Source organism: Martes martes, assembly GCF_963455335.1.
Source record: "Martes martes genome assembly, chromosome: 13".
In the NCBI taxonomy this organism is placed as follows: Eukaryota; Metazoa; Chordata; class Mammalia; order Carnivora; family Mustelidae; genus Martes; species Martes martes.
Window position 1 is genome coordinate 73612815 of NC_137901.1, and position 23847 is coordinate 73636661.

A 23847-nucleotide genomic window follows, 5' to 3' on the forward strand; every position below is an offset into this window, starting at 1 on the left:
AGACAGAAGCCTGTGGTGCCCAGAAGGGGGCAGTGACATAAATACCCACATCCTCCCCCTGCCTGCTCACCGAGAATGCAGGAGGCCATGACGGGCGGCAAGCGAAGCAGTCTGAACAGGGAGTTTATAAATGTGTTGGGCCATTTTGGATCACACTGAGATAACCGGGCAGTAATTAGGAGAGCTATCTCCCCGTCAGGAGAGCCATAAAAGGTATTATTTACACCCTGCTCATGGCCCTAAATGCCCTCCATATGGAACGCCTTTTTAAATACTTCAGTTCCCAGACAAAATAATTCATCTTTATGCTCTGAAGTTCACAGTCATTTCCTGGAGGAAAACACACAGAGGCTTTTTTTGTTTTGGTTTGGTTTTTGTTTTTTAAGATTTTATTTATTTATTTGAGAGAGAGAGAGAGAGAGAGAGAGAGAACACAAACGGGGGAGTGGCAGAGGGAGAGGGAGAAGCAGACTCCCCCTGAGCAGGGAGCCTGATGCAGGGATTGATCCCAGGACCCTGGGATCATGACCTGAGTTCAAGGCAGGTACTTAACTGGCTGAGCCACCCAGGCGCCCCTCCCCATCTTTTTTGTTGTTTTTTTAAAGGAAACCCTTAACTTGGGCTTTGGTAAATACCTCCTGGGAAAGTGATGGGAGGGGGCTGTGTTCCCTACTACAGTTTGGGAATATGGGTCTTGGGGTGGCTAAGAAAACCCAGCAAGAGAAAACAAGAACGAACATGAAAACTAAGGCCTTTACCAGATGGAGTCAGATTCTCAGAAGACAGGAGGAGGCGGACAAGAGGGAACGACAAAGGAGCTCGCATGACTGACAGAGCAAGAACACGGGGTAAACCACTCCAAAAAGAGCAGATGGGGTCATACCCATTTGATAAACGATGCCAAAGAAGAGCTTCCGATGACAGAGCTCTGACGGTGAAGTCATTTCACTTAAAAAATAGTCCATGAATGATGAGATTTGATTTAAGAGCCTTTGGACCCTAAAGCTACCCTCTTTCCACTCAACACCACAACCTCCTAACTGGGGCACAGTGACCCCACGACAAGGAGACTCCAAGCGATTGGTTCGCTGGGAAGGGTTCCTACCAGTGTGCACATGCTAACTGCTAAATTTTCCAGAACTTTGCAGGCTGGTTGTCCAACACAACCACCATGAAGAATTAAATGGTACAAACTTCCAAGTCAATAAATCATGTCAAAAACAAAGGTATCTACATACTTAAAACGCATGGCTTCCTAATTATTTTAGGACCTTTTTACTACCATCCGTGCTTTTAAAGTGTTTGGTCTCTATCCTACATGGGGGGGGGGGTGGCCTCCCAATCCCACATTCAAAGACGTCATGTTGTTGGCTTGCAATCAGCTCTGGTGGGAGATTGGAGAACACTACACACCAGGACTCACGTGCCCTGGAGAGCTTGTTGTTAAACTCTTACTAGCACATGACTGGGGCTGGCCCAAGCTTTCCTCCTGGGAGCAACTTCCCAGACCCAAATTCACTCCAACCTCTCGATCACATCAAGGGGACGTCTCCTCCTCACGGGGAGTAGGGAAGCCTTCCCCACTCCCACTTCAGAAGGGAGCCAACACCCTCATGGCTCGCCCATCGTCCGTTTCAGGCCTTACCTTCTTTTCCCTTCACACCCCTCCACCCCAAAGGTGGAAAATACACCCCCAAATAAGACCCAATAAATAATTCATGGGCCATGAATAATTGACGCTGGATTTAACAGAAGTAGAGCCGTAAGTGGTTGTCTATTAACTATTTATGATTTTGCCCGGGCAGCTGACAAGCCAGGCTCGGTGAAGAGATCACACCCATGCTCCCATGTTTTATTTAAACACTATTAAAAGTACACAGTCTGCAGCAAGGCCTTCCATTCCGCTCAGAACTAACTTCTGCTGTGAAGTCACCTCTGGGGCAGGGCTAAACTTGGGACCGGGTTTTATTGGCATCACTTCTGTCCTTTCCCTGTGAGCCTAAGGAGTTAAGCTGCTGTCCTCCTCCTGTCCCTTGAATGCCTCTCCTCCTGATGTGCATGTCCCCTCCTCCAGTTTTCCTGTGACCTCAGGGACATCATGTCACCCCCCTTAAGCCTGTTGGGTCATCTGTAAAGTGGGGACTATCATGAGCCTTGCTTTCAGAGTTACTGTGAGGGTCATGTGAGAACAATGATCTCAACAGGGATGCTTTTGTTTCCCAGGGCACATTTGGCAATGTCTAGAGATATTTCTGATTGTGATGACTTAGAGTTGGGAGGGGGGACAGTTCTAGCATCTAACAGGTAAAAGCTGGGGAAGCTACGAAATACCCTATAAGTTACAGGCCAGTCCCCCCCAACAGACAATTATGCAACCCCAAAAGTCAATAAAGCCTAGACTACAGAATCGGAACCAATATTACTTTTTGTGACTCATTTTTTTAAAAACTACACTTCAATGTGGAAATATTTTGTGTCTATATCTTACTGAGTAGGAAAATGGGTTTGAGTTGGTCAGATCTGGGTTCGGATTCTGACTCTGCCACTTGCTGCGAATGTGACTCTGGGAAAGGGGCTCAGGCTCTCTGGTTCTTGGTTCCTTTATTGATAAAATGGGCATAATCTGCTCATAAGGAGAGAATGAGAGAAGCCGTGTAAGTGCTTAGCCCAAGGCCCAGCACTCAGTGATACACAAACACTAACTCCCCACAACATCACTACCATCAACTGTCATGTGCATGGGACAGGATGGGGAAGTAAAGCTAGCAGATTCAGGATAAAGTTTAAGTAGAAGAAGAATCAGAGCCAGAGGCAGAGTGAGAGATGAAAGGAGAAAGAAAATATTGTGATATCTATTAAGCCCCTACTGTATGCTCTCATCGGGCACTTTTAGATAAATCATCTCATTTCATCCTCACTGCCACCCAATGAGATCGGCTGCACTATATCCACGCCCTCCCATTGTAGAGATGGTGAAACTGAGGTCCTGCCATGTTAATTTAGCTGCCCAAGCTCTCCGACTCCAAGTCCAGTGCTCCCTCTACCACCTTGTAAGTAAGCTGAAGAGTATCTCCCCAAAATTCTTGACCACTAGGAACCTCAGAATGTGACTTTGTTGCAAACAGGGTCTTTGCAGATGTAATTAGTCAAGAGGAGGTCATATGGGATTATGGGTCCTAAACCCAATTGACTAGTATACTTAGAAGAAGAGGAGAGAACAGAGAGGCAGAGAAGAGAGAGAAGACCATGTGGACACAGAGTTATGTTGCCTCACAGAAAGAACACTTGGAACTTCCAGAAATTGTACGAGGAAGAAAGGATTCTCCCGCACGGCCAGCCTCCAGAAGGATCAGGGCCCTGCCAACGCCTTGATTTCAAACTCTGGCCTCCAGAACTGTGAAATAATCAGTTTACGTTGTTTTAAGACAACCAGTTTTTGGTAATTTGTAACTGTATCCCCAAGGAGCTATGCATCCTTGATGCACCCACACACACAAGTCAAAGCAATTATTTGGGGGAATGAGAGAGGAAGCAAGAGAGACAGAGGTGACATGTCTGCACCTGCACAGGTGGCGGACGGCTGGGAGTGAAGAAGAGCAAGGGCGGCAGCAGAGGAGGGCAGGTGCAGGGTGGGAGGAGGGGTTCTACGGCTGCCGTTCGGCAGAGGAGGGGCAATGAGGAAGAAGGAAAAGAGAGAAAGGAAGGGGAGGTGAAGAGTCAGCATTTATGTCCCTGTCTTGTGGTGTGTCGCTGCCCTTCTGGAACCCTGGACATTGTCTAACACCCAGCAGGGGTTTGCTGAACACTGGCTGAATGTGGGTGTGCAGAGGCCACGATGCACAGGATCAGACAACCGCTCCCCAAAGCTGCCAGCCAATTCCGACACATCATTGAAGACACCCACGTGCTCTTCTCGCATCTCCTGATTATACCAACCCACTTCCTCCTCTGCCCACACGTCCCATCTTGTGTCAGAATCATTTAGGGGCACCTGCATTTCCTCCTCTTGATCTTGAGCTCTCCAAAGGCACATTTCCTGGGCCATTCATGTCGGCATGATGGGGTGAACCCAGGGGGAGGTGAGAAGAGGCAGGAGGTGCTTCACCCAGTAAAGGGTGAGGATAACAGTAAGGACTTCCTGGAGGTGGCACCTGACTTGGGTTTGAAGGCTGAGTAGGCAGGGAGAGGGATGCATGGGAACAAAGATGGTGAGTCAAGAAAAACATGGCATTGGGTCCTTTCGTCCTTGAGTAGAACATGCACGGTGATAAGAGGCAGGCAGCCAAAGGCAGAAGGCTCTGCAGAGGCTAGATCTCAGAGGCTCTGGGAAGAAGCTGGCATGTGGTTCTGAAGGCAGTGGAGAGTCATGGAAGGTTTCTTAGCAAGAAGAGTAACCCAGGAAGACATGTGCCTTCTGGAAAGATCTTCTGCAGGCATGAGTCAGAGTGGAGGCAAAGTGGGGAAACTGGTTGGAAGGTAACTGTACAGCCCCAGACCAGAGGGGATGGGGCTTAATTAAAGAGAGAGGAAGCAAGGATGGGAGGAAGATGGGAGGGGATGGATTTTTAAAATACCCGAATAAGGTGAAACAACAGACCTGGCCATTAATCTGTGAGCCAGAGAGAGACAGGCCACTGGGATTTCTGGCGTGGGTCACTGGGTGGTGCAATAAGAGTAAAACAAAGACCAGTCTATGTTTTTCAAGGCCTGGGAAGCTTCTGAAAAACTTGCCCCTCAGCTCAGGGGCAAGTTGAAGGTAGGGAGTCAGGCCAAGGTGCTGGAGGGTAAACCCAACAGGTGTGGCCTCCAGAACAGGTGCATCTGGAGGAAAGCAGGCAGAGGGTAGGCCCTCCTGTCACCATCAGCCCTTCCAGCTGCCCTTGACCTCCCTCGGTTACCCTGTCCTGGGGCTGAGGTGGTTCCCCTGAGCTCTGTAACTACTGAAAAACAACAGGACATAAATCCACAGATGAGCTGTCTCATCGCTCCCATGACAAAGGGACTTGAATGATTTAGAGCCAGAATATTCTTTTTCTCCATAATGGCTCCTGGAGTCGCCAGGAATAGTACATTTACTAAAATTAATGGCAAAACCTCATTTTTCTTTTTTCCGGGAAGAGAAGTTCCATCGGCAGGGTAATTGATCCTGATCTGGACGTGCCGGTGCGCCAGCTAGGGGTGTAAATCATTCACACAAAACAACTCTCAGCCCTTTAAACCAACACCAACAGTGACAAATGGCGCAGTCTGGGACAGGCGGAAGGGAACACGAAAGGGAGATCCATCAACATCCTTCCCGCTTCTCACCAGGGCCCAGCAGGTGGGATCTTTCTGGGGGTCTCCCACAGCAGAGCCATTTTTCAGCAGGATTGGGCCAGAAGGGCAGGGTGGGGTCATGGTGACAGCTTTAGAGCTGGACACATGGGGACGCCCATCCCACCTCTGCCACTCCCAATGCCACAGCCCTGGGCCAAGCACCTTATGTGTCTGTCCCTCCACATTCTCCACCTGTTGGACTTGGCATCAGGGTGAAAGAAAACCACATCTGCAAAGGGCCTAACCATAAGATGGATGGACTGGATAGATGGATGGATTGATGGATGGATTGACGGACGGACAGATGGACGAGTAATGCATGTATGCATGCGTGCATGCTTGGACTGGGGCATTAGAGAATTCATTCTATCCCTCCTAGGGAGATTTGGACTTAAAACATGGAAAGTGAAAGGGGCAATGCTTTACTCAAAGAAATGGCTGGTGGCCACAATAGCCAAGGGGTCAGCGGGCCTATCCAAGAGTCCCCCCAACCCCACTGCACAGACACCTTGCTTTGCCTATGAACACTCTGAGCTCCCATCACAGAGGGATGCATAAAATACACGAATAAGAGCCTTTGCGATATCTCTCCATTCGGTGTGAGCTCCTTGAGGGAAAAGGTATGTCTTTCTTATTCCCTGCTGGATTCCCCAACACTGAGTACCGGGCATGGCCCATGGGAAAAACTGAGGATACATAGCTCATGAAGGAAAGGACCAGAATGCTGACTGCCTTGCAGGCTTTCGGTAAAATTTATTAGAGAACACATGGCATGGGGAGGCTGTTCCCTTGTCTTACAGGGGACAAAGGAGGGCAGATCAGTGGCATGGATGTGAACCCGGAGAAGCCTGGGGAAGTAGGATGCCACACTGGTCGGGGGGCAGGTTTCCACAACTGGGCACTCCCACTGAGCTGCTTTTTTGCCCATACTGTGAGCTTCCACAAAACGGGAGCTTTAAGAATCCTTGCTGCTTCCCAACAATGCCCACCCCTGAGCCATGCCCTTAGTTGGTGCTGAACAGACACATGTTGAATGAATTAGTGAATAAATTAGACAAGGAAAAGAGGACATTCTGTCTTCTCCCAGTGGAAATATCCCAGACCCATAGGCAAGAGGTGTATTTGAGGGCAAATAGGTTGGTGAGTGTAGGATATCACCATTAGGAAGGGTTGGCCAGCCTGACATTACCCCTCTGAGCCTTGCTAATCGACAGATTCACTGAAGAAGCAAGAGGAACATGATCACTGCAGAATACCAGCTGGGCAGGGACATGCCCTCCGGGTGGAAGGGTGGCCCCCTAAAACCTCCTGTCCATGTGACCTTATTCGGGAAAAAAGAAAAAGTGTCTTTATGGGTCTAATTCAGGTAAGGATCTCAAGATAAAATCTACCTGGATTCAGGGTGAACCCTAAATTCAATTATAGGTGCCCTTATAAGAAAAAGGCAGAAGGGTATTTGAGACACACAGACACAGAGACAACAACCATATGAAGACAAAGGGAGATATGGGAGAGACATGGCCACAAGCCAAAGAATGTCTGAAGCCATCTGAATTGGAAGGATGGAGAAGAATTCTCCGCTGGAGCCTTTGGTGGGAGTGTGGCACTGCCCACACTTTGGTTTCAGACTTTTGACCTTCAGGCAAATTTATTTGACGAGAGAATAAATTTCTGTTGTTTTAAGCCACCCAGTTTCTGCTACTTTGTTAAGGCAGCCCTAGAAAATACACTGCCCAACCACAGATAGGCCAAAATAAAGGGAAGATTTCAGCCTCGGTAAACTTCTGCAGCATCTTGCAATCAAAGCAGAGAATGATGCAGGTCTCCTGTCAGCATACACACAAGCTTTGAGTTTTACAGTGTTTTTTGTTGCTGTTGTTTTGTTTTTATTTTGGTTCATCTATGGGGGTTGCTCTATAATTTTTCAAGTATTTCAGGGCCTTTGAAGATCCTAACTTGTCCCTGAAAGTAGGGATGGGGAAAGGGAAAGGAGAAGGGGAGGAAGGAGAGGAAAGGGAGGAAGAAAAGGAGAACAAAGAAAAGAGGAAGAAAGACACTGTCTGATCCAGCCTGCCCGCCTGGGTGTCTGGCCAGTTAAAGAAGACATCAGAGGAGACAGGCTGGGATGTTCTCTCGCTCCCAGCCAGAGCGGGCGGGAGGGGACTTCAGCTGCATGAGAAACAGGGCCGGTGAATGAGGAAGTCATCCTGTCAACTGGAGGAAAGAGCCTTTCTCTCTTCCTGGCCGTGGGAGGTGGAGGAACTGCCAGTCATGGCTCTCGGACTTTGTCTGGGAACCTGGGTCTCTGTGCAGAGCCTCACCTCCCCCTGCATGACAGTCACGCCGATGGCTTGTCAAGGGCAAAGCTGACGAGAGGGGCCCTGGCTGTGGCAGGCAGTGGCCGGAGAAATACACTTGCTACAGGCAGACAAGTTGGTGAGACCCATCACAAAACCAGAGTGGACAAGGCAGGAAGGAGATAAAGACTGTGATTTAGAGACCTTCTGGCCAAGCCTCAGCACGTGCTGGGTTGTCTCAGTGACGGCTCCCTGGTGGTGGGCAAAGGGAGTGCCAGATGTCTCCCAGGTCCCAGAAACAGGAACCCGGAGTCTTAAGGATATGGGACCTCATGGGGAAAAAGAGCAGCCGGCTCCCTCAGAGGCCCTGTGATCCCTGCAGGAAATTCTCCACGGAGTGTGATGGGAGAGACTTTCCCACCGGACAGGAAACATACTTTTATCTCCCCCTCCTTTTTCTTCCCTATGAAATTTAGTAAGATCCTAAACTCTGCATTTTATTGATTTTTATTTTTTTATCATTATACTTCCTTTTTTCTCTTCCTGATGGGAAGAGATTTTTAAGTACTGCTTGGACCATACCAGGAACAAAGCATGGTTTAACCAATAAAAGCACAGACTACAGGGTTGGACAGGCCTGGGTTTAGCTTCTAACTAATGTGTAGCCTGGGGCAAGTGAATGTACCACTCTGAGCCTCAGTTTGGTATGCTGATGGCCCTTGCCTCAGTTTCCCCATCTATAAAATGGGGACAATACTCTGACTTTACAGGGTTATTAGGAGCATTTTATGATATGGATAGTAAGACTCCATGCAAGGTAGACATTTAATCAACCTTGGTTCCTTCCTCTTCCCAAGAGGCCGCCCTGCCTTTGGAGTGGAAAGTGTGAGGCAGGAAAAGAAAGTCTGGAATCTGAAATGCACACGTGCTGGGCGGCCATCCAGCAGCAGTGAATGCCACTGGTCCACTTTGGGCCCGCCCCCAGAGTCCGCAGCCAATGGCAACATCATTTCTCTGCCCAACCCCTTCTGGTTTCTCCCTGCTTTCCAAAGGCCCCGGGGAACAGCCCACGTGGAAGCTCCCTTTCAAAAGGCGGGAGGGCACTCCTGCACCTGAAATCCTCCATCAGATGACAGCCAGCATTGGGGACAGCACTCACCAGCTCCATGCACCTGCGGCTGGCCTCCGCCTCGCGTTGCACCAGCTCTTCCATGTCCGCCTTCAGCTCCTCCAAGCGCCGCTGATAATACTGGCTGTTCTCCCGCTGCTGGGACTCGGACTTGGCCGCCTGTGTGAGCTCCTCACCCATCTTTATCAGGCTGTCCCGAAGCCGGATCACCAGGACCTGGAGTCGGAGCGGAGAGCACACACCCATCTTGTTATTAGAGGCCAGGGGCAGGAGACACCGGGCTCCGGGAAGAGAAATCCTGTGCTCAGTCTCTCTGCATTTGTATAAAGTCACCAGGATGATCATTCTGATTTCTGCTACAGGAAAGGAGAATTTACTTTAAAAACCTAGTCAATGATAACTGCTATACCGAGAGGCAGCCTTGCATAGGGATAAGCGCTCTGGTTTGTTTGTTTGTTTTTTATATAAAGATTTTTATTTATTTATTTGACAGAGAGAGAGATCACAAGTAGGGGGAGAGTGAGAGAGAGGTGGAAGCAGGCTCCCCACCGAGCAGAGAGCCCAATGCAGGGCTCGATCCCAGGACCCTGAGATCATGACCTGAGCCAAAGGCAGAGGCTCAACCTACTGAGCCACCCAGGCAGCCCAGCACCCTGGTTTTGAATATGCTCTAGGTTCAATCCTCACCACTACCTCTCCCTGGCTGTGTGACCTTGGGCAAGTTACTTAACCTCTCTGAGAGACAGGAATGATAATAGGATTTACGTCCCAGCGATGCTGTCAGAATTGAAAACGTTAAGTTCTGCAGACGGCTTAGCTCAGTACCTGGCACACCAGGCATTCTAGACAAGGGTTGGGAATTATTAATATTTATAGCAGCCCTCATCATTTTATGAAGCTGTGCAGTGGGGAGCACACCACATTGGCAAATCAAAACCCCTTCCCCAGCATGGGTTTTGGGTTCCCTATTTGTAAAATGAGGAGGTTTGATCAGATAATCTTCCATGAATGAGCCTCAGCTCTTACGCTTTATGGCATTTTCCCTTTTCTGGGTGTGTGTGGGAGGGGGACAAGCCAAGAGGACACAATGAAACAGTAAAGAGAAAGGAGATGTGGGCATCACCATTGCTAGAGAAAACAAACCCAAGTACTGTTCTGCAGAATTCATTAGTTGGCCAACAAGCCCGGAGCCAATCGATTCTGATGGGCAAATACTCGAGTGTTGACCTAAAACTGAGCCCGCATGAATATTTCAGGCCCTTGCTCAGGACTCTGAGCCCCTCTCCAGATCAGAGCCTGAATAATGGTCTAAAAGAAAAGCTTTACTATTCAATTGCTCTTCGCCTTTCAAATGGAGTTTAGCAACAATTTCAAAGGGCAGCAGGGGGGTTAAAAGGAAGAAGATCAGTTCACAAATGGTGTTCCCAAGGTACCTCATCTCAAGGACCTGGGATTCTACTAAATTCAGATCATGATGGCAGAGGGGGGAAGTGAATTTGGACATAGAATCTGCCACTGAAAGTTTTTTTTATGGTAATTTTATTTACTTCTCTATCACTTGATTATGCTAGAATCAAGCTAAAAAAAATCTGATAGAGCCCAACATTATGTACACTTAAAATGTAGGAGATCAAAGTGTTCCGAGGTGATCTGCAGAGACAATTATGCCTTGAGGGATCCCTTGAGCCATTCTGAGAAGCCCTGAGGGTCAAGGAAAAGAAGAATCTTTCTCTGTTCTTCATATAAAGCATCCTTCTTAGAGAGGAAATGCCCAGCAGGGGATTGGGAGAAGGTTTCCAAGTGAGGAATGCAGCCTCCCATTTCCAGATGCACCGTCATCCTGTGGCTAAGCCAGCTGACTGCGGAGAAATTTTAGCCTGGGACCAGTGAGGGTCCATTGTCAATCTAGTCCTGTCTCTGACACTACCTAGCTGTATCTTGAACAGGTCACTTGACTTCACTGGGCCCATCTTGTAGTTTATTTGGTGGGACCGATCCTACCTGCCCCAGGGGTTTGCGATGAACTTCCAGGGGGGAGAGAGATGAGAAACAGCTTTGACAGTGGTGAGGTTCACTGGGCCATGGCTCATGTCACTGGCCCACAGAGCTAAATGTAAATGTAATCATTGAACCTTGCCCCGGCCCGTCTATGTATTACCTGCCCTTCTCAAGGTCCGGCAGCAATGCCACCTCCTCCTGGAAGCCTCCCTGATTCCCCAGCTTGAAAAGACCAACATCTCCTAAACCTCCCAGCCCTCTCTCTGTATTTATGCACATATTTCACCCACATCTCCTACAACACTCTATGTTTCTGGAAAGCGGAATCTGCTTTTTTGTACCTCCACCCGCCATGCACCTACACCAGAGCCTGGTACATACTAAGAGCAAAATATATTTCTGCTCAAAGCAAGTGTTGCACGCATAAGTGTATGAGAGGGTGGATGGAGATGGGCAGAACAGGATCAGTGGATAAAAACGTGGACATACAGAAAGTTCAAGGTCTGAAGAAAGAGAGGGATCAGAGGAAAAGATAGTGGAGAAAGGAAGGAAGAAGAGACAGAAGGGGGATGATGGATGGAGGTAGACAGAGGTGGATGGAGGTGGGTAGGCTGGACAGATAGGTACTTATGGGACCATGTGTCTGAGGCAGGCAGAAAGGAGGGAGTTGGGGGGAAGGAACACTGATGGGAGATGGTAGAGGAATATAGATTCAGAGAAAGGCAGGATGGTCAGAGGATGGACAGAACATTTACAAACGCCCCACTGCTTTCGGCCTGAGTAACATCTACATGTCCGCCAATACCTCGAATCTCTTAATCTGCACTTTCTGGAACTCCGTCTTGTTTTCCAGGTCACAGATGACCGCCTCCTGCCTCTTGACAATGGCTCGGTCCACGGTGGACTGCTCCAGGTACTCAATGCGCATCTGAGCCACCTGCAGCTGGGGGCGAACCCGAGACATCCATTGGCTACCTGCTGGCCCCAAGTCCCAGCATCAAGACACATGCAGGACTTAGCCCCAGGCCCATTCACACCGCCTCCTTCTTGGCTCCAGTGATATGTGTTCAAGGGACAAGCACAGACTGTCAGTACCCTCCCAGCAGCCCATGCCCTGGGGTCGCTGAGGCTGGAGGTGATGTTTGCCGTGTGTCTTCAGCCTCCAACACGAAACTTTCAATCAGCAAGCTTCGGGATCCCAGCATGCAACCAAGTGTGGGCTTGGGAGCCAAGCACATTCATCAGAGTTCAAAGCCAGGCTCTGCCCCTTTCCAGCAGGAGGCACCTGGGCAGTTCGCCTCCTTGAGCTCCTTCTTTCATTTTTGTGTGTGTGAGGACTGATGGCCATTAGTAGCTGGTATATAATAAGCACCCAGCAGAGGCCTCGTGCTGCCATTATTTTTGTGCTGTTGGTGTTACTCACGCCTAGGGACATTTGCTCAAGGCCCCATCACGTCAACAGAAACCCTAAGCAGGTACCCACAACAGTTCAAGAAGGGCTTTGAGAATTGCATGGATAAGAGCAACTCTCTAGCTAATGAGTGAAACTCAGGGGTGTTTGGAAGAACCATGGCTTCAAAGGAAGATTTCACAAAGGATGAGGATCCTGTCTCGCCCAGACCATCCCTTTGTCCTTGAAAACATTTCTCAGAGGAGGAAAATCTTGCACAGAATGGCTGATGAGTTTCCCTGCATAGGGCATGTCTGGAGGCTGAACTGGCATGAGCAAGAGTCAGTGTGTGTGTGTGTGTGTGTGTGTGTATGTGTGTGTGTGTTTCCACTCAATTCATTAGGTGCACAGCTCAAGTTGAGTGAGTAGATGGATGGATGGATGGATGGATGAGGGACAGTTTTCCAGGATCTAAATGGAGAGGTCCCAGAGAGACCCCTTCCTTTCCTCCCCACCACAAGGGCAGCTCTGAGCACGTACTTGTTCTTGAAGTTTGTGCTTCTCCTTCTTGGCTTCCTCCAGCTGTAGCTGCAGTTCTTGGATCTGTCCAATGTCAGTAGCAGACTAGTGAGACAAAAAAAAAAAAAAAAAAAAAGTCACCTTGAGGCTTCACTGGGGACCTACCGCTGGCAAGCCCTTCTCCCCACTTCCACCCTCCAGATGTCTCAGAGCCTCCGTGACAATAGCTCGTTCCAAAAAGTTACTGCTTACATCCTCCCCACATCGTCCATCTCAGTGTCTGCTGAGTCACTCCCGTTATATAAGCCCATGGCTTTGGTCAACCGCCCAGCACACTATCAAACACTCTTGAGAGCCCAGATGGAAAGGGGCTGGCCATGGCACCAGGGCCAGATTAGAAGGGAAGGGGACTCCCGAGTGTCAGGTGACTGGGATTCTAGACTTGGATACTGGCCTTGGCCTCTCTGTCCCTCAGTATCCCCATCTGTAAAATGGGCTGAGAGTCTCTGCTTAGCTCCTCTACCTGGGCTTTGTTCAGAGATGAAATGAGGCAGTGGAGACTATAAACGTCCATTAATAAAAGGAGAACCCAACTGTTAAGCATGATTATCTCTGAAGAGAGGAATTCCAACGGGCAGGAGGGCCCCTCGCTTTCTATTTTCTACCTGTCTTTATTATTTAAATTATTCATGACACACATATGAGTATACTGTTTCTGTAATTGATCCAATGCAGAAAGTTCCCTTTGACCCAAATAAGTGTGAGTCACAAAGGCAGAAGAGGGCATAGGTTATTTCTGTGATGGCTGTTCTAATGTCAAGGATATAATTGGTTATTTTTTTAAAAGATTTTATTTATTTATTTGACAGAGAAAGAGAGATCACAAGTAGGCAGAGCAGCAGGCAGACAGAGAGAGGGGAAGCAGGGTCCCTGCTGAGCAGAGAGCCCGATGCGGGACTCGATCCCAGGACCCTGGGATCATGACCCAAGCCGAGAGCAGAGGCTTAACCCACTGAGCCACCCAGGTGCCCCAAATTGGTTGTTTTTATTATCATTATTCCTTTTTTGGCAGAAATTCCCCCAGATCCCATCTCAGTAGGATGCATTTGAAGTCTGGCGGGTAAAGGTATCATGGATCCCCTCTGGGGTATAAGGTGGGGAAGATGCTCCTTACTCTTGGAGGGAGCTGCTCTCTCCACCCCCCCAGTTATCAGAAACCTGCCAGGGATCCCCATCACTCATCGGTCTGTTTAACCCCAAAGTCTCTGCTGCACCCCATCCTATCACCATGCCTCCTGACTGTGTCCTGGGTCTGGCCACCTACCCACATCTACTCCACGCCCCGGTACAAGCCAGCTGACCCTCTCCCTCTTGTTCTGGTCCCTAAAACATTTGCTGATAATTCCCATCACACATAAAATAAAATCCAAACTCAGCTTAGAGCCCCCAGTCTGGCCCTGCTCTGCTGGCCTCGCTGAGCTCCTCCTGGATCATGCTCCCCTCGCTGGCCTCCTTCCAGCCTCTCAAATGGGCCATCTTAGGCCCCTTGCCTGTGCTGTTCCATCTGCCTGGAACACTTCCCGCAACCCTCACTTCCACCCAACCTAATTAACTCCTGTGCCTCATTCAGATCTCCATCTGAGAGTCACCTCCTCGGGGAAGGCTTCCCTGACCTCCAACCTAGGTCAAGATTCACAGAAACATGCTCATTTCCTTTCCGGACTCTAAGCTCATTTTGCAACTGCCCCCCTCTGTTCTGGGTGATTCTATGAGGAGGTCTGCCCAGTCCATTCACCGCACGTGAATGCAGGGACAGGACATGCGTTTCTCAATCCAGTATTCTTGGCATTTCACATGGTAGCAAATGCATGGTGGGGGCACAGTAAATATTAAACAAATGAATGGATATAGACATAGATATACGGAGAGGCAGATGAATAGATGAAGGGATGGGTGGAAGAATGGGTAAGTGGTGGAAGGCTGGATGGGTGGGTGAGCGGCTGGATGGGTAGGTGGGTGAATGGGTAGAGGTATGGGTGAATGGGTGGCCAAAATGAGGACAGGTGAATGGGGGACAGATGAGCAGATGAATGGTGGATGGAGGAATATTTTGATGGGTAATTAGAAGGGTATGTGGGTGTGTGGATGTGTAGATATATGTATACATAAATCAAAAATTTTCCTGGTGGTGATGCCTTCCAGGAATGCACACCCATCTGAAGATGACCCTCGCCTCCTTTAGGACATGACATTTCACCATCCCATCTATCACTGTAGCATCTATCCCACCCAGGTCCTAGGATCAGAGAGCGGCCCAATCACATCCCCTTTCTTGACATCTTCCCCCAGCCCTCCACACCCGCCCCAAGACCACTAAGGCTCCTTCCACTCTCCATCACCACCTGAGCAATGAGGTCCTTGTGCTTCTGCATGAGGTCGTTCAGGTCATCCTGGTCCTCGTCGATGCGCTTCAACAGATCTGCTCTCTCAAACTGTAGCCGGTAGAGCTGCTCGTCCACCTAGGGGGAGGCAGGATAAGGGTGAAGGGGTTGCTAGAAGGGTGGCTGGGAGGGGGACACCCGGGGCCTCAGGAAGAGCCAAGTGGGGAGGCTCACCTATGAGTGTGTCAGATGTGTGACCATGTGCTGGAAAGGATGGTCAAGGGTGTGTCCGTGCATGACGTGTGTGTGTGTGGGCACACATGTGGCTGTGTGAATGCATGTGTGCCTGTAAATGGATAGACATCTGTGTAAGCCCACATGGGCTCATATTTCATGCCTGGGACACGCACATGAGTACAGACCTCTCTGAGTACAGATTCTCTCTGAGGACCAGGACTCTGTTCTGTTCACAGATCTATTCCTCCCCCAACCCGGCTGTACCAGGCCTGCCTACAGCAGGTGCTCAGGAAATATGTCTTGGGTGGTTGGGTAGAAGTAGATGCATATTTTACCTAAGAGGGCATTAATCTGTGTCTGGTGATTTTGGAGGTGAGGGCGTGCATTCATTTATGTGCGTGTGTGCATATGAATGTTTGTGGGCAAGTTCCTCTTAACCTGGTGCCAACAAAATCTGGAATAAAAGGGATCTTGAGACAAACTTTTGCCTATACATCTGTGGCTACACTTAAATTTTAGCATTTCACATGTGGAGTAAAAATTTAAGCTCACCTTGTATGCACAGATGGGTGACTTAGAAAGGCGCACCCAATTTCTGCCAATATATTAGATTCCTAATATGTGTTCACTTCCCCCATTCGGGGGTGAGCACATAGTAGTTTCATAATAGATGGCTGGGTCCCTTATAGGAGTGAGCCTAAGTGGGCCTGTGAGAGTCAGGCTCATCTCCATTTATAAGGATGAACATACACTTGTTCAATTATAATGATCAAGTCCCCTGTAATGGTGGTGAGCACACAGTAGGACTACAACAGGTACCTGGGAACCACTTACAGTGGTGAGCACACTGTGGGAATACTATAGACATTTTTGTTCCCAGGTAGGGTGCTGAGAAAACAACAGGTTCCTACTGAATACATCCCCACCATACTGAGCACACAGTAGGTCTACCTTTGCAGAGGTGAACACACAGTCAGCCCTCATATATGCCCTTATACCTTTATAAGGCTCAGCTCATAGTAGGATGTCTGTGCTCTCAGGAAGTCCCCAATAAGTGCCCTTTGTCCCTCTTACAGTGTCGAGCACAGAGTGGGCCCATGCTAGCCCCCACAGCCCTGCGCTGGCCCGGGGCCCCACAGTTCCAGGAAGGGACAGGTACCAGGTTCTTGCTCCGGGTCATGTTCTCCAGCTCGCTGTGCATGTTCTCCAGGTCCGCGGTCAGTGCCTTCTGCGTCTTCAAAGCATCTTCACACTTGGCTTCACTCTGCTCCAGCTGCGCCAGGCAGGAGGATGAGAAGAGAAGAGAAGAGCCTCATAAGGCTGCCTCCTTGAATGCCCTTCCCCTCTGGCTCGGCCCCTCTCCGGTGGCACAATAATTTACAGACAGTCCCCATGTCTTCACAACTATTCATCAACCCACAATGAGGGGAAGCGACTGCGTTTGCATCTGAGGAGGCCAGATTCTGAGCTACTCAAAATTGAACAGGCGCTGTCCCATGAAATAAGGCTAGTCCGCTTTGGTGCCAGGAGCTAGGCCCCAGCCCCACTCAGCAAATATTTGCTGACACCCACTTAGTGTGTGCCGTGAACAGTCAGCCTGGCCCCTGGCCCAGGGAGAAGGGGAGTCAGAAAGGGACAGCCTCACTGAGCAGCAAAGGAAGGAAGACATGGAGACACTGAGAATACAAGATGAAGTCAGGGAAGGCTTCCTGGAAGAGGTCCTCGAAAGTCAGTAGGAAGTTGCCAAGGAGATGTTTTCTTTCTTTCTTTTTTTTTAAAGAGAGAGAGAGAGGGAGAGAGAGAGAGAAAATATAAGGGGAGGGACAGAGGGAAAGGGAGAGGGACAAGCAGATTCCCAACTAAGTGGGGAGCAGGGAACCCTGACACTGGGCTCGCTCCCAGGACCCTGAGATCATGACCTGAGCCAAAGTCAGACTGAGCTATCCAGGTGCCCCCAAGTAGACATCTCTTAACCAGGTTTCAGCATTGCAAACCCCCTTTAAATGGTATGTGAACTTTTTGCCATGGGAGCATTTTCTCAAAGATTAAGTGCCACTGACCTAAACAAAGTTTTTCTTTCCCACTCTTTCCTTTCTCATCCATTCACCTGCCTGCACCCAGCCAGCCTCCTGTCTTAGCAGAGTGGGGCCATCTAACAGGTCCAAGTACCTACACGGCCCCAGAAGACAGTCGCTCCCCACTGGAAAAAAACATATTCGGTCACAATCCCTAAGTCCATGCTACAGTTGGCAGTTTCCCCTGGATTTCCAAACCCTAGAATCCCTGAGCAGAACACAGCCTCAGAAATGGCCTAAGGAGAATGCTCAAGGCTCAGAGAGGGACAGTGCCTTGCCTGAAATCACACAGCTAGCTGCAAGGAGTGAAGACAGTCACTTGTATTGTCCAGACCAGATGACTCTCTCACAGCCAGGCCACTGCCCCACCAAAATTAATAATAGTGAGGTTGGGGCTCCCAGATAGGAAAAAAAAAGGCAAGCTAGAGTCCCCGTGAAATGACGTGCATACAATCTCTGGTCCCTGAGGCCACCAAGCAAGTGGGAGGGCCCCATTGATCTATAAAAGGAAAACAATTGAGCCATTGCAGAGATCACCGCAGGACAACTGACCAAGGTTGAGGGGGCTGCTTTGTGGGTAGAGCCCCTTTGGGGTCATTTTCATCTCCTTCCAAACTGGGCAGAGAATGTCTTCCACAGCCTATCAGGAGCTCAGCCCCGATGTTAGAATAATAACAATGACAATGGAAGGCAGGGAGAATGGAGGTCACCATCAATTTGAATATCTCCTGCCAAGCACCTGGGGGTGGGTGGTGGGGGGGGAAGGTTCCGCTTTCATTTTGAATTGTAATCCTCATCTTTGAGCTGTGAGGTGCATACTGCTGATTTTACACACGGCTTTCTCATGGGAACCTCTAGTTCCAGCCCCACCTCACTGCCGGCAGCCAAGATCCACAAACCCTCCTCCCCACCCAGTTTTCCAAGCCCCCAAGAACGATGTATTCCCGCAGCAGGCTCAGCTCCTTGAGGCCCATTCCCCTCATTGTGGGGGCTGGGACACACAGAGAGTGATGCTGAGCAAGGGGAGCACCACAGACAGGGTGAATCAGAAGTCAGGTACAGTCTCATCATCCTGCGGGTGACTCCAGGGCCTCTGGCAAGGCAGGGAGGGGGCAAGGAGGGCGCCCTGCGGCCAGAGGCCTCACTAAGCTAAGACCTGAAAGACACAAAGAGACAGCCGTGTAGAGACTGAGGAGGAAGAAACAGTGCCCTGAGTGGAGGCAGCAGCTGGTGCAAAGGCCCTGAGGCAGGAAAAAGAACAAAAGTGAAAGTGGTGCTGAAGGACCGAAAGGTGGCCAGTGTGGCTGGACAGCTGTACAGAGATGGGGAGGGGGCAGGATGCTGAAGGAATGGATGGAGTGGGGGTGGGGGGTCGGCACATTAGTGAGGCTAGTGAGCGAAGTGCAGGTTCATTTTCTGTCTGCAGGGAAACCACTGATGGAGGAGGAGGCAGTTAGCACAATCTACCTTGGCTGCTGCAGGGAGGATAGGCTTTAGTGGGCAAGACTGGAAATGGGGCAGCCAGTGAGGACACACCGTGGGGTGTGCCAAGAAGGAAAGGTCTGGGCAGGCAGGAGCAAGTGGGCCATCATGGGAGATGAGGTCAGGTAACTAAGAGTGGAAAGAAGACATCTCACTGGGTCCCGCTCCCAGGCCAAGCTGCCAGGCTCAGGGCCAAGAGGCAAGCGAGAGTCACCGTCAGTAACCGAATAGTGAAGAGCCAAATACGAGGACAGCACTTTCCATCTGCTGAGCCCCTCCTTGGGCTAAGGGTTTCGGCAGCATGATGCCCTGGTCCTCAGAGCCTCCCTGGAGCTATAAGGCTCTATTTGTATCTCCATTTTCCAGGTGGTAGATGATCAACGATTAAGAAATAATCCTTCCTTTCCCCCATCTCCCCAAAGTAAGCAGAGCGGGGACAATTCATCCCCGAGTGGAGATGGACATGGCTGTCAGTGTTCTTCTTAGCTCCTCTGGGTTAGGGATAGGATTCTCTTGGCCGTGATAGGTCTTGGCATTAACAATTGTACCTGCTACTGTTGTCGGGGACCATTTCCAGGACACTGTGCTCTCTCCGTCTTGCTTTGTAAAAGCCCCACAAGACCTCTTGGGAGCAGGGCACCACCTTTAGGAACCACCTGATATAGGAGGACACTGGGGCTCGCAGAGGGGAAAGGAGTTGCCCACAGTCACGCAGCAGATCAGCGGAGAGGTCCCGCTGGTCCAACCCCAGAGTCCATGCTCTTTCCTGCTGGGCTCCCCTGTGCCTCCTGAAAAGCACCTCTCTGGAAGGTCTGGGCCACAAGGGAAGGCCGGATTATAATAAAGGGAAAGATCCTTTGCAGAGCAAACTGTTGGCTCAGTGGCTTGGTGACACCACGGTAGCCACCCAGGCAGGGTCGTGAGGTCCAGGACCAGGCTGGGGACTGCAAAATGTGAGGCGGAGCAGTCGGAGACAAGAGACAGGACTCAGGAGGCTGAATCAAGGAATAAGTGCAGTGGCACCGAGGAAACAGGCACCATCCCGGATAAACAAGTTCACCCCTGAGGGAGGAGGAAGGAAACCAACACTTACTGACACTGGCTGAGTGCCAGGTCCCAACCCAGGTGGGGGTCAGAGCCTGAGTGGGCATGGAGCCAGACCTGAAGGATTGGCCTCTCTCAGCGGGTCTCATAACCTCACATCTCAGTATTCTCGCCTGTAAAATGGGGAGAGTCCCACCATAGGGTCTACGTGATCTTGCATAGTGAGTGAGTGGAATCAGGGGCATGCTCAGCACTGTGCCGGGCACTGAGAAAACTCGAGAAGAGTAATTGCAGTTGTCTCTGTTGTCTATCCCTTTCCTACCCTTAGCAGCCTTACAAGTGGGGGTTTTAACCCCATCACAGAGGCCAGGAGAATGAAAGGAAATGGAGCCGTCGAGCTCCCACTGCTGGGATGAGGCAGGGCCTGGGCTCCCACCATCTCAACGAGCAGTTTCAGGCTTCCTGGCAGATGGGGTGGGGGGCAGGGGAGGGTGCCAACCCCAAAGGGGCACAAGCCAGGAGGATCTGGACAGGCAAGACCAGAATCCCCATCACCAACACCCGCCCCCCCGCAACCACAGCAGCCCCAGATTTCTACTGGGCAGGCTCTGGGCCACTGCTGACAAGCCATCTAAGTGCTGAGATTTAAAAATCTCAATTTATGACACTTTAGGGAGTGGGAAGAAATACAGGGCCATCTCAGGCTGATTTTCCATTATGGATGACCCGCTATAAGAATAACTCACTGCATGTTATTTCCATATGGGGGCTGTTTGAGTGACATTTTTATGAAGTCGGGTGGCAAGTCATGCTGGGGCTGAGATCAGACCCTTTAGGGGAGAGACCTGGCCCACCGCCTCTCTGCAAATGCCTTCCCTTCTTGGGGGCTCTCCAGGTGGGGCAGTCAGAGAGCAGAAGGAACAGGGCAGCCAGACTCCCCTCAGGAAGGGTTATTGGGTTGTGCTCCCCAGTCCTCATAGCCAGTGTGACAATGAGGATCCTGGGGGGGACAGAGGACACCTAACATCTTTTGGTTCCAAGTCACCATCCATCCCCAGGGATGACCCCTCCCGGGTGTCTTGTCAGACCTCCAAAGACACAGGGTGGAGAGGGATAGGGCGATAAAGTCTCTGGTGATTTCCATCTATTTCCAGACCTGGCATGGTACTGACAGACAGGTCAAATGACTTACTGAGGGTCTCACAGGTTCTAAGCCACAGACTGGGATATGAATCCCACTCAGATTCATTATGCTGCATTCCTTCTAGAACAGTATTGCCCTGGACAGATGCTTTATAGGGGAAATTCTGTGATGTGTCTGCATAGTGTCTGTTCTCCCTTCTTTTGATAGTGTCACCCTATCCTCCCTGGGGGGGAAAAAAAAAAAAAAATATATATATATATATATATATATATGTGTGTGTGTGTGTGTGTGTGTGTGTGTGTATAAAATATAAAAAATATATATCTCCACCCCTCAAATGTCCATGTGCTTCTGATGGAGTTGACCGCCTCCTGCAGTGCCCCCCCACCAACAACTATGAAGCTTCAAGAAGAGCATGTGACTCCGCCTAGCTGATCAGAGCACTACTTCCTGTCGGCCAGAGGGCTTTGCTGTGGGACAGTAGCATGGCTGATGCCAGGGGTTTTGCTGGGACTACAGAAACGAAGTTCATTCTCTGTGATGCAGGATGTGAGCCTGGAGTGTCTGTTTAATGGCCCTCTTCCTAGCAAGAATGAAAATACTGCCTAGAATAGAAGGTGACATCAAAGGTGCTAAGGCAAGAAACATATTTGCAATGACATGGTTGGAGCACCTAGATCCAGCCAAGCCTGAAGGCAGATTTTGCCTCAGAACTTTTCAGATATTTTGGCCAATAACTTCCCCTTTCCCTGCTTGAGCAAATTAGAGCTGTATGGCCGGGAGACAGATGCAGAATGAGTAAACAAGTTAGAGGGGAGAGTACATGTACCAAACACTTGAAACCACAGATGACAGTGTTCATTGATCCTATCCTGCCAAGGATGTTGGATTAACATAGCGCCATCCAAAACCCTGCGGTAGAATCACAATCATTCATTCTTTATCTATTCTGTGTTTGGATCCCTCCCCATAGGAGGATAAATATTGCCCCTTCCTGATTGTTCAATGGGAAAAAGAGGAGGGAATGAGAGTTCTCCCACACTGACTCAATGAGGTACTGTGGGGGCCCACTCATTGCTCATTATCACTGTGGCCCACAGAAGCCCTGCATGGCAGGGATCAGCCCACGTTGTGTTACAAAAGAGGAAACTGTAACCCGGGGCAGGGGAAGGGTCTTGCCCAGGGTCAGACACAAGTCAAGGGAACTCTGAGCCTGTGCTCTTCCTGGGCCCCTGCATAGCCCACTCTGCAGACAAGTCTTTCCCTCCTGCTGAGTTCATCTCTCAGCATTCTCTCGCAACATCCCCCTCCTTTCATTCCCTGGGAGGGCAATTGAGATTCCCATCACATAGACATCAACTACAACCCGGTGAATAGCATTACTTTCCTATGCAAAGCCATCTGCCTGCTTTAAATACCTGGTGAAAATGTTTGCTTTGGACTTATTAAGCTACTCCATGAGTGGGCTAGACATACGGAAGGAGGCAGGGAGAGGGAAAATGCTGGTATTACAGCTGAGCGATTAGAACCCCGATTTCAGGATCTGGTTGAACAACGTGAGGGATTTAAGGATCCTGCATCACAAATGCCACGGGGAAGCCTTCTAAGAAATGGTGTCATTGGGAGGCTAATCTCAACACATTCCAGGCCTTGACATCCCATCAGGGCACTCGGAAGAATTAACCTTCAGTAGGAAGGCCTTCCCTGAAGGGAATTACCAGCATCTCAAACTATAGAAGGCCCTGATATTGAACAAATTCATTAAGTGCAAACATTAAAAATGTCAGGCCAGGTCCACCAATGGTCTATCCGGCTCAGGAGCCTGATGACGGTGGCCCCAGGGGGAAATTTCCTAAGACCATCTGGCGGTTACTCTCTGTGTCCTTGGATCAAACCATTTGAGCATCTATTAAACATTCCATCATTTTCCTTACATTGTGCTAGAGAATCATTATTTATTGATGAATCAGAATGCTTTCTGAGTATTTACTGTTTCCATCTTCTTCCGTGTAAAAATAATCATTATCAGTAGCAGGATAATCGTAACCACTTTCTAAATGCTTACTATGAATATGTTAATTGCAACACGTAACAACTCTGTGAAGCAGGTACTTCCATCACCATTTTATCAAAGAAGAAATTGAGGCTCAGAGAGGTTAGTGAACTTGTCAAGATCACACAGCTTCCAAGTGGTGAATGGGGCCAGGACCTGAACTGAATTTTAAAGCTACAGCTTTTTCTTATAAGCCCTGTGGCATGGGCTTCCCACCTGCTGAGTTAAACAGACCTCCTTTTACTCATTTTCAGTCTATTTCTTTGTAGGTTTAAGAGTCCTTCCTCGGTGACAGACGGTAACTAAATTTGCTGTAGTGAGCGTTTCGTGAGGCACATAATTGTCAAATCGCTAGATTATACAGCTGAAACTAACATACAATACCCCTAATGTATATACTAGCACAATGTACTAATATTGTGTGTCAACCACACTTCAATAAAAATGAAATTTAAAAAAGAGTCTTTCTTAATCGGATCTCAGGACTGCCCAGGTATTATGTGACTGGAACAGACCTCAAGAATTTCCTTCCTGACTTCGCCTGTGATGGCAGTGGATTTGGAGTATACCGATGTTCTCCAAAGAGAGAAAGAAAAATAAAAAAATAAACCTTGGAAAAGCAAGATAAAATACACATAAAACACCCTCCCTGCCCCCATCCTATCACACCCTTATTTTTATCATATTTCCAACACCCCGTTGTTCCAGCACCCCATGGATCCCCTAAACAGTGCACTGTCGGAGTGCCTCCGGTCTGTCTTCTCGCTAGATATGGGTGCCCA

The 23847-nt window shown here is 49.4% G+C and overlaps 1 protein-coding gene across 1 annotated transcript in view; it reads right to left on the reverse strand.

The window, feature by feature from the left end:
- The window catches only part of MYO18B (myosin XVIIIB), a gene marked incomplete at its 5' end in the record, with an annotated part of 220584 nt that overhangs the window by 60698 nt on the left and 136039 nt on the right, over positions 1-23847 (reverse strand). The window contains 5 exons of the mRNA XM_080821624.1: positions 8773-8958; positions 11546-11683; positions 12671-12754; positions 15052-15168; positions 16427-16540. Coding sequence (XP_080677750.1) covers positions 8773-8958; positions 11546-11683; positions 12671-12754; positions 15052-15168; positions 16427-16540 — 639 coding nt within the window. The remainder of the gene's footprint in view (positions 1-8772; positions 8959-11545; positions 11684-12670; positions 12755-15051; positions 15169-16426; positions 16541-23847) is intronic.